Genomic DNA, 14541 nt, shown 5'->3' with positions numbered 1-14541 from the left:
GTAACAAATTTTTACCTATGTTTACCATTTATATTTCATTCCACTTATTTTAGTTCTCTCTATATATACTTTATTTATTTATTTACTTATTTATTTATACAATCTTTTTTCTGAACCATTTGAGAGTAAGTTGGAAACATGGTGCCCTTTTCCCCCTAAATATTCATAAATCTGTATTTCATAAGAACAAGGATGATCCCTTATATAATCATAGTACAGTGATCAAAATAAGGAGATTTAAAATCAACACAAAACTACTATTGAACTCACAGTTCATATTCAAATTTCATTATTGTTACAATCTTTTATAAAAATTTTCCTCCAAGCCTACATCCAATTTCAGATCATGTATCACAACATTTAGCTAACACTTGTATTTAGTCACCTTTTTAAAAATTTTTTCAAGACAGTCTTTTATTTCATTGAAATCAAGTTTACAGGCCATGGACTACACTGACCTTAAGTGTACAATTTGGTAAATTTTGACAAGCTTCTTTGAATGTTTGTTAAAAGAGAAGCCTTGAAAAGGTTATTAATTCCGCAACAATTTAAACATCTTCTTTTCCATCAATAAACAATGCAATAACTAAAATATTTGAAATTAATAATCATAACTATTGATTTATGATAAATGCATTTAATAAAGTGAATAGCAACTATTTGCAAGCAGATTTTGGAATTTATCATTAATAATGTGTAGAAACTAAACTGATGATCTCATCACACTATTAGAGACATGGAGTGTGAAGGAAACCAAAGAACTTCTTAAGTTGATAGAATGATCCTGTAGCAGATCTGAAAATAACCTAAGGTATGCCAGCCCATTGTCAAATTCTCAGCCTACACTCTTTTAGCTTGAAGGTTCACAGATACTAGGGGCATTTGGCAGCTTGTGCCAGTTAAATTACATGGCCAGAAAGCTGATCAACTCAACTGAACTAATAAATAAGGAGAAACACACTTGGCAAAGACCCCACGTTTCACTCGGTTCATAGCCATCATTACCTGGTAGAATCAACACTCTATTGTTGGAGGTCAGAGGGCGGCCATCTTTGTACCATGTCAGTGTTGGGGGAGGAGCAGCATTTGTTTCACAGTAAAGGGAAATGGGATTGTTGATGATCACATCCTTGGCTTCACCACTCCTGCCAGCATCCAGCATGTTTCCTATTTCCCAGAGTTTCTGAAAACTTGGAGGAACTATGGAGGAAAGACACGACATGTTAGACACATGTGAATGCTCGGGTTAATTAAACAAAGATCTTGGCTGTATTTTCACAAGAATGACTTGTAAATGTAATAAATTAGACAATGAGAAAATATTTTCCAGTACTTACACACCTACCAACTCAAGTCCTGAGCCAAAAAATGTAGTAGACAGGAGTCAGAGTTGGTTTTCATGTGGAAGAACAAGAAATATGGGGCTCAAAATGCCATGCTCATGCTTTGCTCTCCCTGTTAAAGGTCTTAGAAGATGAAGAGGCCTATTTTCAGGGAAGATATGCCATAATATGCATGGCTAGGAATATGATCATAGTGGGAAAAACTAAATTTTGAGGAACCATTAAAAAAATTCCAGCTCAACAGAGATCATTTGCCAATGATTTGTCTTACTAAGAAGACTAAAGAAGTTATGCAATCAGGATTGATAACTGCATTAGCAAAAATAATAGGACATTCTCGAACATTTCTGAGGGACAAGCATGAACTTTCTAGAAGGCAATTTTCCTGCACATCAAAAGTATTAAAAAAGTGTACAACACTTGACCTAAAATTTCCGCTATTAGTAACTTATGAAAAACCACAGATGTCCAAAAGTTTTATGTATAAAGATGTTCAGTGAAGCATCACATGAGTAGTGAAAACTTGGAAACAACCTAGACATTCAACAATAGAAGTGTAGTTAAATACATATTTTAATACTTAACTGATAAAACGGGTACATTATTAAAGAGCATGTTATAAAAAGCATATATAAAAGCACAAAAGTAACAATATCAACAACTATAGCAGGTACCACTTCTTAAACGTTTTTCTAAGAGTTTTACATACTTTTTTATTTTATTATTTTATTATTTTATTTTAGAGAGAGAAAGAGTGTGTACGCTCGCACGCAAGCAGGGGAGGGGCAGAGGAAGAGAGGGAGAGGAAGAGGGGGGGAGAGAGAGAGAGAGAGAGAGAGAGAGAGAGAGAGAGAGAGAGAGAGAGAGAATCTCAAGTAGGATCCATGCTCAGTGTGGAGCCAACATGGGGCTCGATCCCAGGACAGTGGGATCATCACCTGAGCCGAAATCAAGGGTTGGTTGCTTAACTGACTGAGCCACCCTAGCGCCTGAAACTTTTACATATTTTATGTTATTTAGGACTGTGTGGAGCCTGACACAGGGCTCGAACCCACCAACTGTGAGATCATGATCTGAGCCAAAGTCAAGAGTTGAACTCTAAAATGACTGAGCCACCCAGGAGCCCTTTTAAATTAAGGCATTAATTTCAAAACATGGAAACCAAGGCTTAAAATATTTATGTAACTTGCCCAAGTCAAAAAGTTTGTAAGAGCCTAAATCATCATTCAATTTCAAGTCTGACCATTTAAAATTCCATACTTTACTACTTTCTTGCCTTCCATGTAAGTGCTATCAAACAAAACCTTCATGAAAAAAAATATTAGGGGAAAGCTCATGTAATAGAAAAGTCTGTATCATGTGGCCCTAATTTATAAATGAAGTATACCTTACAAAAAGATACCAGAAGGAAACATAAAAATAATAGAAGTAACCCTGAATAATGTGTTATTTCTTCCTCAATTTCTCAAGTTCCAGTGTTCAATAACGAATTTTTTTTTATTGTCAACAGAAAGATAGGTATTTAAAATAAACCAGTGAGCACTGGGTGTTATCTGTAAGCCAATTTGACAATAAATTATATTAAAAAAAGTAAAATAAAGTCGAATCTCTTTTTCATTGCTTTGATAGATCATATAAGTTAAATTACACACAATAAGCATCTTATCATTACCTTGTATATTCACATCAAAATCCAGTTCATCTTCACCTGCAATGTTAGATGCTACACAAGTATAGCGTCCAGTATCTGATATTTGAGCCTCCTTTATTCGAAGTGTGTGTCCATTTGCAGCAATAGTAACATGATCATCTGATTTAAGAGGCTGTGATTCAATTATAATAATGTTACCATGAAGTATTCTAATAAATCCTCTAAGAGACCATACAGCTGATACTTTTTAGGATTCTTTAATAAATAAAAATAAATTACATTTGAAATACTCGAGATAACAATAATTTAATTAATTTACTTTAATCAAACTTTTTGAGTAATCACATTTTTATTTGTTGAAAATATTGCTCATATACTTTACATCTGTGCCCGGTTATTTCCGGGTGGTACATTTATATATCAAATCTATTGTATGATAAAAAAACATTCTTACATACCATATCTATTTATCCATGTTGGAAAAAATTATTTATCAGCTGATTCCACATTGTACTAAAAAAGCATATCTTTTACTATAATTCTGTAGAAAATTTCAGAGTTTTTAAATGAAAGATTGGGGGCATGAATATTCTCATTTGATCTAAATATCACTTATTGGTCATTCAGAAACATTATTACTTCATAAATGGAAATTTGTAACCTAGAGATATTTATGTTACAGTGTTTGATTCAAAGTATTACTATACTTACATGGCACACTAACTTACAGATATTTATATTACAATGTTTTATTAATAACATCACCTACACTTAATAGAACATTTCTTGCCTTCTAAACATTTCCATTTACACTAAGTTCCCTCTTATTCCTTCAAGGCTTTAGCTCCTGGCTCACTGTCATTCTTTCTAATGATACTTTTCTCGTAATTGTTGGTGATTTCAACACCCACATAGACAGTTATCCAATGCTGTGTGCTCTCAGCTCCCTGACCTCTTCTCCTTTAATTTTTTGTCCCCAATCCTCTCTCAGCCACTCAGCCAGTCATACTTGCCCTTGTAATTACCAGTAACCACATCTCTTTATAATCTCACTTTCAAGTTCTCACTCTCTGACCACTACCTCCTAACTTCCTAACTTACTTCCTCTAGCATCCCAACTCCAATAAATTCTTGGTCCCAAGGGAAGACTCACACTCCACAGACCTCTTTTCACTGCCACTCACTCTTTTCCTGACCCGGTGAAGGTCTATTATGACAATCGCTCCTTGCATAAGCCCTCAACTCCTTTTGCCTTCTTTCCCTTTATTTTATTTCCCTGGTAAAAGTCTAACCTTGGTTAACACTGGTCTGTCCATTCTGAGCATCCTGTGGTCTATTCAAAGACACCTCTCCAACAACTATGTCCTCTGTCACCTGAATCATCATCAAATGATTTCTTTCCACTGGATGATTTCAATCTGCATACAACATACTAGAATTTTCCCCATTAAAAAAAAATGTCTTTAGAATGTAGCCTAACTCCACATTTTTCTACTCCCCTTTATAGCCAATGACTTTAAAATGTTTTCTACATATGCTGTCTCCATTTCTATGCATCTTTTCTTGAATCTATTCCAATAAGACTTTTACAATCTCCACTTGACCAAAATGACATTGTCAGAATCACCAATGACATCCGTGTTGCTAAATTTACTGATCAATTCTCTCAGTTTTTATTTAATTTGTGTTCATTTTGAAAAACATCCCCCCCCATCTTTTGGGGGACTTCACTCTCTGCCCCACAACCTCTAAATGTTGGAGTCCCTAAGGCTTAATCCTCGGACCTCTTACCTATCTAAACTCACTCTCCTATTGATCTTATGCAAAATCTTGGACTCATCTTTGTCTTACAGTTTTCCCTCACATCCTGCTACCACCTTTGTCCAAGTAATCACCATCTCTCTTCTGGACCACTCTTTCTATCTTCTCTCAATATGGAAGCCAATGTAACCCTTTTAAAACCTTAAGTCAGATCATATTGCTCTTGTGTTTAAAATTTTCTAGTAACTTCCTACCAGAATAAAGGCCAACTGGTCTACAAGGCAGTATGATCTGTCTCCCCATTAATCTTTTGCTCACAACTGCTGTGCTCCCATGGATCACTGCACTTCAGCCAAAATGCCTCAGGATGTTTGTCCTTGCTATTCTATCTACTTTAGAATATCTTCCCCTCAGGTATTTTATGTCTGCTTCCTGCATTTTCTTTGAGTTTCTGCTCAAATATCACCTTATCAGTGAGGTCTTCCCTACATAAATAAGAGAGCATATTTACTATTCTTCTTCCTGACTGAATTTTCTCCATAACATTTACCCCCTCTGGCACATTATATGCTGCACTGGTTTGTTTATTTAGTGTTTGTCTCCCCAAACTTCACACCAGGAGAGACTTTTGTCTGTTTCCTTCATAGCTGTATCCCCTGAATCTAAATCGTGCCCAGGAAATAGTATGTGCTCAATAAATAATTTGGGAACTAAATCATTATTAACATTATATCACTTAAATAAAAATAATATAATTTAAATTTTCTATGCTAAAAAACCCTTTAAGGCATGAATAAATAACTCAAAGAATCTATTAAAACTTATTGTGGCTAACATGACCAATGTGTTTGGTGTATTTTCTCAAAAGTGCTTTTTTACTGAAGTAGGGCTGCTTATCTGAAGAATGAAAGAAGAAAGGATATGGAACACAAAAACTGGTATTTTGGGGGGCACACATTTTAGAGAACCAATGGTAAACCCTGAAAAATTTAGCAGTTTAACTAAAGGATCATAACTGGATCAATTTCAGAGTCTGGATTTGGAACTGTAAATTAACCATTCATTATGATATTTAAAGAAACGAAAATGCCTCATTCCTGGCACGATTCTAGTCTTTAGTCAATGTTTACATGGGTATGTGTTTGTGTGTGTATGTGTGTGCATGCGTTGTAACTAAAACAAATAAAAAGGTTCTAGATAAAATTAAAAACAAAATAATAAGATTTCAAAGGAGAAAGGAATTGTTTCCAAGCAAACTCATCTAGAATTGACATTGGACCATGAAGTGTACTTGCAGTCAGAAAAGACACTATAAACAGAACATGGTGGGAATTCCATATTTTTCCTCTCCAACGGCTTCCAGATGAAGCTGCTTACTTTATAAGAGACAATTTTTTTTTCTAGCTGCCAGTATTGCAAAATCTCTGTGATCTGAAAAAAAAAAAAGCTATATCTGTCTGCATCTTAAATCATAACTCTGACTTGAACTTCTACAGCTGGCATTTAACTGACCATTTGGTTGATTATGTGTATAACAGGACAAACAGCAGCTTAGTTATGCCACATCTCTATGAAGCACAGTGTTAACAGCAGCCAAAAAAAGAGTCTATTTTGGTGTCAAAACACTAGCACATTTATCTTTAAAACATGCATGGAAGAAAAGAAGTTGAATGAGAAATGAGGATGTATAGTCTGAAAGTCAGATCACATAATGGAAGGAAGTGTCGTTATTTATAGTTTCTCATTGCCCCTAGTTAACTGAATTGGGCACTTAATCATCACACTTAGCTATTTTTCTTCCTCTTATAATGTAAAACAGGTTACGTTTTGTAAAAGAATTAAAGGTCTTCAGAGAAAACTGAATAAACTTAGTACCCTTGTTATATCACTTTAATTTGGCTTAGCACTGTTCTGTTTCTTCTCTACAAAGTTTGCTTACGCTGTAAAGCCACAGAACACAAAAACTGTTCCTCAGTGGGAAAGTGGCTAGAGTTTTATAGATGACTGCTAATGTCCACAAAAACAATCCTTCAAACTTTCCTGTGATGGAATAGTGCTAAGATTGTTGAAATGGTTCAATTTCTTAACAGTTTTATATTCTGGGAGCATGGGATTGTGCTGGTTATAAGGTGACATTGATTCTCTGAGTTACTGGTGCCTGTTTTTTTTCCTTTTTTTTTTTTTTAAATTTAATTGGTCATTTTTGTTTTTAAGAAACTATTCGCAAAGGAAAAAAAAATGTGTGACTGGCCTGTCCATCCTTGTACCAGCTGAGAGAGGCAGACGGAATCGCGTAAGCTTCACATTCCAAAGTCAGCGTATTGTTTACTTTGATCTTCACTTCTTTAGGGGAAAGACCTGGCCCCAGTAGGTCCCCTTTATTGATGATGGGTGGAACTGCATAAAAAAATGAATATTCTTAGAGTAAGCACTGGTTCTTTTATATACATGGACTATCATGGAAATCACACCGACAATTACTTAAGAAAACAAGGAAATAACTGAGGCATTTGCTATGCTCTTCTTCCCCCATGGACCCAAGAGTGCATCTTATGAAATGGTAGCATTCAGATGTGAAGGAAATGTGAAGGCAAATATCTTCTTCCCTTCATTTGAATACTGCCAATGAGTCTAATTAGAACCATTGCTTCACAGAACCATTACTTTCATTTTTCCAGGTCCCCAGACACAGTTCAAGCATGACCCATAAAATGTATTTTGTCAGTCATTAAAGGAGCTGATTCAAAGAATAAAAGACAATCAGAAAGATTCTCCTCCTTTTTAAAAACAAAAACAAAACCAAAATCCTGAAATGTAGGCCCTGTTAATGGTAGGATTTGCTGTCTTTTTTTTTTTTTTTTTTTCCTTAGTGTTTATTTGTTTTTGAGAGAGAGACAGAGACAGAGTCCAATCTGGGGAGGGAGCAGAGAGATAAGGAGACAGAGAACCTAAAGCAGGCTCTGAGCTGTCAGCACGGAGCCCAATGCGGGGCTTGAACTCACAAACCATGAGATCATGACCTGAGCCAAAGTCAGATGCTTAACCGATTGAGCCACCCAGGTGCCCCAGGATTTGATTTGCTTTTTATGTACAGGTCTAAGTACAGTGGATCAGCCCAAAGTCATTGATAAACTCATCTTAAGCTATTGATTAGAGTGTGTGTGTGTGTGTGTGTGTGTGTGTGTATATATATATATATATATATATATATATATATATATATATATATTTAAATGACAATTTTATGTATGAAAGTACTATAACTCAGCCCAGAGGGTTTTCAGAAGGAAAAACAGAAACATAAGGAAGTACCACTGAAAAGTTCTCCAACAAGAGGTTAGTGAGCAGACTGAATGGGCTCTTCACATCTTTAAGCAATTGAGGTCATGGTTACAATGTTAATTCAACTTCCATCTTAATGAAGGAAACTGCATAGACAACAAGCTTTAATGATGAGTATAAATAATTATGAACCCATAATAAAAAACAGTATCAAAAAAGTTAGAAAACTTGAGGAAAATATGAAATGTAGAGTTTTTTCAGGACTTACTGTAGACCTTCACTTCATAGTGCTTTATCATTTCCCCTGCTTCATTAGTGGCTATACAAGAGTATCTTCCAGCATTGTCCTCCTGTGCATTTAGGATCTGCAGAGTCCTACCTCCTGAAAAAGCATGGAACACCAAAGAACCTCTGAAGTCACAGTGGCAACAGAATATGCACAAACTATCAGGGGTTTTAGTTCTCACTATTAACATATTTCTTTTTCTATATGCCAATTCTGTAATAGACATGTGACACAGGACAAACTACAATATACATGGGCACTGCCTAGTGGGTGAGGAGTCAGTAAGTCCTCGGTGATCCTCTGTGGTAATGACTCTCATGCTCATCCTGACCCTCCCATGCCCTGTACACACTCTGGCTAAGGTCTTTGTTTCACTCTCTTCATAAATAGGTCTTCTGCTTTAGTCATCTTCCTCTCACCTACTTGGCCTATCAGTAGAGATTGATCTTGCTAAAACTCAGTTTGTATTATGGTACCATTCTCCTTAAAAATCTTCATTGGTTCTCAATTGACTAAAGTATAAAGTTAAAACACTAGTCCAGGCATTCAAAACATGACCCCAATGTTCCTTCCTGACCTTTTCTCCTATCCACCTCCCTCCCTGCCACACACACACACACACACACCCCTCCACTCAAGTGGGAGGTGGGGAGTCTACAGATTATTACTTGCGCATATATAGGCCTTTTGTATATCTATGTGCCATTCTCACTTTGTACCATTTCCACACTAGTCATCCAGATGGATCTGAAATCTCTTATTTCCAACCAACACAATTCTATATTTTTCCTCAAGGGTTAGTTCAAGTTCCAAATGCAACAAAGCATTTCCTGACCACTTTGGCCCACAGTGGCCATTCTATCTTTTAAATTTTTATAAAATCTGTCACTATCTCATTTATCAATCTCCATGACTATTCATGATCCATTATTATTCATGAATTCATGTTGTTAATTAACTTTTATACATCTTATCTCCCTTCCACATAAAACTGAATTTCTTAAAACCAGTGATAATACTTTTCCATTCTTTGTATTTTCATACATTTTGGCAGGTATTAAAGAGAAATAAACAAACTCTTTCAATCTAAATACTAATTCTCTTTCAAAGTTCAATTCAGCAAGAAGTGAATTTCTACTCTTTTTGGTATTTCACATTATATTTTAGCAATTAATAGCATCGTGGTATTTATTGATTTGCCCTTATTTACATATTTTACTGGCCTTTCAAAAAGTAATTTTGCTTTAGGCTACAAGATATATACAAATAATTTAAAAATTAAAATAGCAATAGAATAGCATAACTAAGTCATAATCACTTTTATTAAAATTAACCAATGATTCTTTTTCTACAATAGCAGATGGCATAAGTGTATCTTGGGCATCTAAAGTAAACTAATTACCTGGAAGAATACGAATATTTCGGTTGGATTCTAAAGGTGTTCCATCCTTAAACCAGGTGATTGTGGCTGGAGGATATGAATAAGCTTCACAGACCAAAGATGTGGGGCTGTTAAGGATAACGGTGACATCTTCAGGGCCACCATCACTGTCAATACCAGCAATTGTAGGGGATACTGAAAAAGATTTAAAATGTGATGAAAGAAATATGTTTAGAAATGTCCTTATTTGTGAATTTTCTCCCATCCAAGTACTATCCAGGCCCGACACTGCTTAGCTATCGAGATCAGACAACATCGGGCTTGTTCAGGGTGGTATGGCCGTAGACCCTTATTTGTGAATTTCTAAATTTCACTGTACTCATTTGTGTAATTCCATTTATTAACAGAGAAATAATTGATTATTTTTGTTATTCTACATGAAAAGAATGAGAACTTCAAAATGGCATAATGGAGATGACACACAAAAAGAAATCGTAATGCAATGTAGTAAGGCAAGAATGGGAATTCTGTTGCAGGATACTTGGAAGCATTGCATTTAATCCAATCTCAAGTGTGTGGTATGAGGTATGTGGTATGACTCTCATCAGGGAAGCCTTCCTGAAGGAGATTTCAAAGTGAGTCTTCAAGGATTAGTGGTGGTTAGTAAGAGAAAGAAGGAGACTAGTAGAAAGGAGGAGGATATTGGGAGCATAGTGAGGAGCAAGAAGGGAATATATAGAAGATGGACTCAAGGGGGTCAATGTTGGAAGCAAGGCTAATGGAGATAGGTACATTTGTTCTGTAAAAGATAATGAGAGACTGAATGAAAGGAAGGCATAAAGAGGAAGGAGTGACTAAAGAAAAAATTTAGAAAGTTAACTGGTGTGCTTTGATGACAGAATTTGGTGACTAAGCTGAATCAAAGATGACTTCTAGTTTTCTTGCTTGGGAACGTAGGTAAACTGCAGTGAAGCAACATAAATATAAAATATGGAAAGATGTGCTCATTTAGGAGGGGAAGACAGTTTGTTCAGTTCTGAATATCTTGAATTTTAAGTGCCCATGAGGATTCCAGGTAGACTTGTCCAACAAGTAATTGCATATAGAAATCCAAACTTGGAAGAAAGATCTGGGTTGCAGGTATGGGTTAAGAAAGACACCAGTCTGGGGCGCCTGGGTGGCTCAGTAGGTTAAGCATCTGACTTCGGCTCAGGTCATGATCTTGTGGTGAGTTCAAGCTCTGAGTTGAGCTCTGTGCTGACAGTTCAGAGCCTGGAGCCTGCTTCAGATTCTGAGTTTTCCCCCTCTCTCTATCCCTCCCCCACTGAGTTCTGTCTCTGTCTCTCAAAAATAAATAAACATTAATTTTTTTTTTAAAAAAGGCACCAGTCTATAGGAGATGATAAATAAGCTCATGGGAATTAAGCTTATTATTTGAAGACAATATTAGAGTGAAATAAGCAGTGAAGAAAGACAAAATGCTAAGGGACCTAATTTTTGAGAGATGGATTATGTAAAAGTCCATAAAAGAGAGAGAAAAGGAGCAACAGAAAGTGTACAAGGATAACTAGGGAAGAACACTGCCAAGGAAAAAGTGGTAACTAATGTCTAAGACATTAAGAAAGGACTGAAAAATATTTTTTGGATCTAGCAACAGGATAATCTTTGCCACAACAGCATGAAGCATGGCATGGGGAAAATGGGACAAGCAGTAGACACGGAATAGTTACAATATGAAGTGATGGAGGCAGTAGGAGGTGAAGCTGTAGGTAAGGTGGGTGATGGGAATGACTAACTTATCAAGTAAGGTGGAAGATACAGAGTTAAGGGCATAAGTGTAGGCAGTAACTGTGAACAAGAAGATACCTCATCCTCTGGGAAAAGAAAGGGTAAGGACACTGAATTATAGCTGAGTAGACTGGAAGTTGAAATGCACACACTAAACAGCCTCAACTTTATGAAGATGGTGGAAAAGAAGTCTTTGATTCAGATCCCTTAGCCCTCAATGAATGAGGGAGAATGACAAGAAACTGGTAAGTAACTAGGAAGTGAGGATTGGAGGGCACAATCAGATAGTATGACTTGGGATACTTGGAGACAGTGGAGATTGGACAGAATCTCCAGGGAGCTAGTGTCTCTTGGGAAGAGTCAGATTTCAGTTACAGCAAGGAACTGGGGAGAATATTAAATTGGGTTTCCAGAGAGGACACAGTATAGAATTTGGACATGAGTTATACTGGGAAATGAATCAGTGGTAAAAGGAGGGAGGCACCAGGAACTTAAAGCTCTGAGAGAAGCAGTGAATGTACTGCAGGAGAGGAAATCCAGGGCTGAACATTTGCCTTTCATACACTTATGGGTGTGAGGAAGAACAGGTGCGTTAACAGGCAACTGGCTCATGAACTCCCATTCATACTTATCCGTGTATCTGTTATTCAATGCTCTGTCAGGGGCTGGGGCTAAATCCTTTACAAGGTAAAAGGGGTTCTACATTTTGGAGTTTATTTTTTATGTATTATCTATATATACTATTCATTTGACACTTATACATTATCCACTATTTTGATTTAATTTTTCTTGCACACATATCTCTTCTACTTAATTAGGCTGTAAGCTACAAGAGGGTAGTATCCTGTATGGGAGTTTCCTATGTATGAGACTATGTTTCCCAAAAGAGTCTAGGCAATAACTACAAAAACAAACAAAAATTGCAAAACTTTCCATACTCAAATGTAGGTCAGTTGATTCTAGTACAATAAAAAGTATTTTGATATAAGCAATCAAATATAATACATTTAGGTGCTGTATTTTAAATTTCAAGACATGAACAGAAATTAAGAATCTATTTTAATGTCATGCCTGAGACATAAGCATAACTTTGAATGTATAGTTTCTCATAATTCCTAGTCCACAAAGACTATAAGATAGACAATTACCAATAATGGCAGAGTCTCATAAAGAAAGGATAAAATATATCAGATTGAGCCCCTTGTACTGTTGACCTATTTCTCTTTGACCAGCATATATTTTATCTTTTACCACTATGTTTTTAGCATCTGTCTTTTCCACAGTTGTGTCCCTAGCACAAAACACAGTGCCTGGAACATAGGTGGTATTTTTAATGTGATGAATAAATCTATGAATGAATGAATGAATTAAAGAAAAACAGCAAATGTACACAACCACTAGTCCCCCTTAAATAATGAAATTCTATGGTAGAAACATTAAGCAGAAAAAGAAAAGAAGGTAAGTCAGCAGACCTTCATGTTTGATTCTTCAAGATTTGAAGCACTGATTGTACCTACCCAACACATTAAGACTGAAACTTTTGCTCTTGTCGCCAGCCGTGTTAGAAGCCAAACATGCATATCTTCCAGTGTGTGATACTTGAGCCTTAGTAATTTTAAGAAAGCGGCCACCAGACATAATGTGATGGGTGTCATCTTCCTGGAGGAGCTGTCCATCTTTGTGCCATGTAATTTCTGGCACTGGATTCCCTGTAACCAAAAGCCATTTCTGAGAGATGGCTAATAATTATATGCCTATAAATGATAACTGAAAGCATTTTCACCTATTTGACATTTAAATATCACATTAGTATCATATTATACTAATAAAACAATGCATTAGCCATTCATGTTAAATTAAATTTGTAAACATAATTTATAACAATCATGCTATAATTTTTTTAAATTTGTGTATCACAAACCATTTTCAAATGAAAATTGTTTTGATCTATAAGTGAAATCATTCAACTTAGTCTTTGTCCTTAAATAGCAAAACATACTTTTAAAAAAATGGGATATGCATTTTTATTAAAATTATTTTTCACAAATACTTTCACATGCATTAAAATTTTTTTAAGTTTTTATATTTTTGACAGAAAGCTATAAAAAAGGAAAAGCCTTGAATTAAACAATTTCATAGATATTTTCAGTTTATACCAGGATTCTAGCATAAATATATAGATTGGTGGATATAAATATAAATATAGTAATTAGTCCTGTAATATTTATAGCCTATGGGGAAATATCTTACTGTTTTAACATGAAACTTATGTTAAATATTAATTTTTAAGTTTCTCAAATAATTAAAAAAAAATTAAAACCATAAAAGCAAGTTTACTTAGGAAAAGGGCTAGAATAATATATTAAAATTGGAAGGCTTGACCACACCAACCATGGAACCTGTTCTATAGCCCCACCCAGACGGGGAAGCAAATTTACAGGCCTGCCCAACTGCTGAGTTACAGCACCCAGTCCCACCTGACTAGGAAGCCTAACCAGAACATTCAGGCAACCACAGAGCCTATCCTACTGCACTCAGTCAAGAAATCAAGCGAGTAGTACTATCTGACTGTTTCCAGCCAACAGTAACCCCTCTCCACTAACCTCAGAGCTCAAGCAGTGTGGCCTTAACCAAATAGAGACCCTAATAGCAAGCCCCACCTGCAAGGACACTACCAGATTACCTATGCAGAACACCAAGCTGAGTTGACTGATGGATGATTACTGTTGCCAAAGTAAACCTATAAAGTCTGGAAGAGGAGGCCCCTTACTCAAATGTGCAGATAGTAATGCAAGGAATCAGGTAAAAAAAGATAACTCTAATAATGACTTTAAACGAATGGAGATCTATGGACTGTCTGACCAAGAATTCAGAATAATCCTCTCAAAGAAGTTTAGGGAACCACAAGAACACAGGCCCTAAACAAAATTAAGAAAACAGTGCATGAACAAAGAAATAGAAATTATCAAAAACAAACAGAATTCCTTGAGCTGAATAACATAGTGACTGACCCAAAGAATTCAATAGAGAGCTTCAACACCAGACTCAA

At 35.8% G+C, this 14541-nt stretch overlaps 1 protein-coding gene across 4 annotated transcripts in view; it reads right to left on the bottom strand.

The window, feature by feature from the left end:
• Positions 1-14541, bottom strand: part of HMCN1 (hemicentin 1) — a 495740-nt gene that overhangs the window by 107211 nt on the left and 373988 nt on the right. For all 4 annotated transcript variants that reach the window (XM_053909192.1, XM_019426820.2, XM_019426835.2 and 1 more), the window contains 6 exons: positions 13010-13201; positions 9726-9899; positions 8306-8419; positions 7007-7152; positions 3016-3166; positions 1006-1200 (listed from right to left, as the gene is read on the bottom strand). In XM_053909192.1, coding sequence (XP_053765167.1) covers positions 1006-1200; positions 3016-3166; positions 7007-7152; positions 8306-8419; positions 9726-9899; positions 13010-13201 — 972 coding nt within the window. The remainder of the gene's footprint in view (positions 1-1005; positions 1201-3015; positions 3167-7006; positions 7153-8305; positions 8420-9725; positions 9900-13009; positions 13202-14541) is intronic.

Source organism: Panthera pardus, unplaced genomic scaffold, assembly GCF_024362965.1.
Source record: "Panthera pardus isolate Hobbes unplaced genomic scaffold, ASM2436296v1 HiC_scaffold_21, whole genome shotgun sequence".
Lineage (NCBI taxonomy): Eukaryota > Metazoa > Chordata > Mammalia > Carnivora > Felidae > Panthera > Panthera pardus.
Note: the sequence above shows the minus strand (reverse complement) of the source record. Positions and strands in the feature narration are given on the sequence as shown.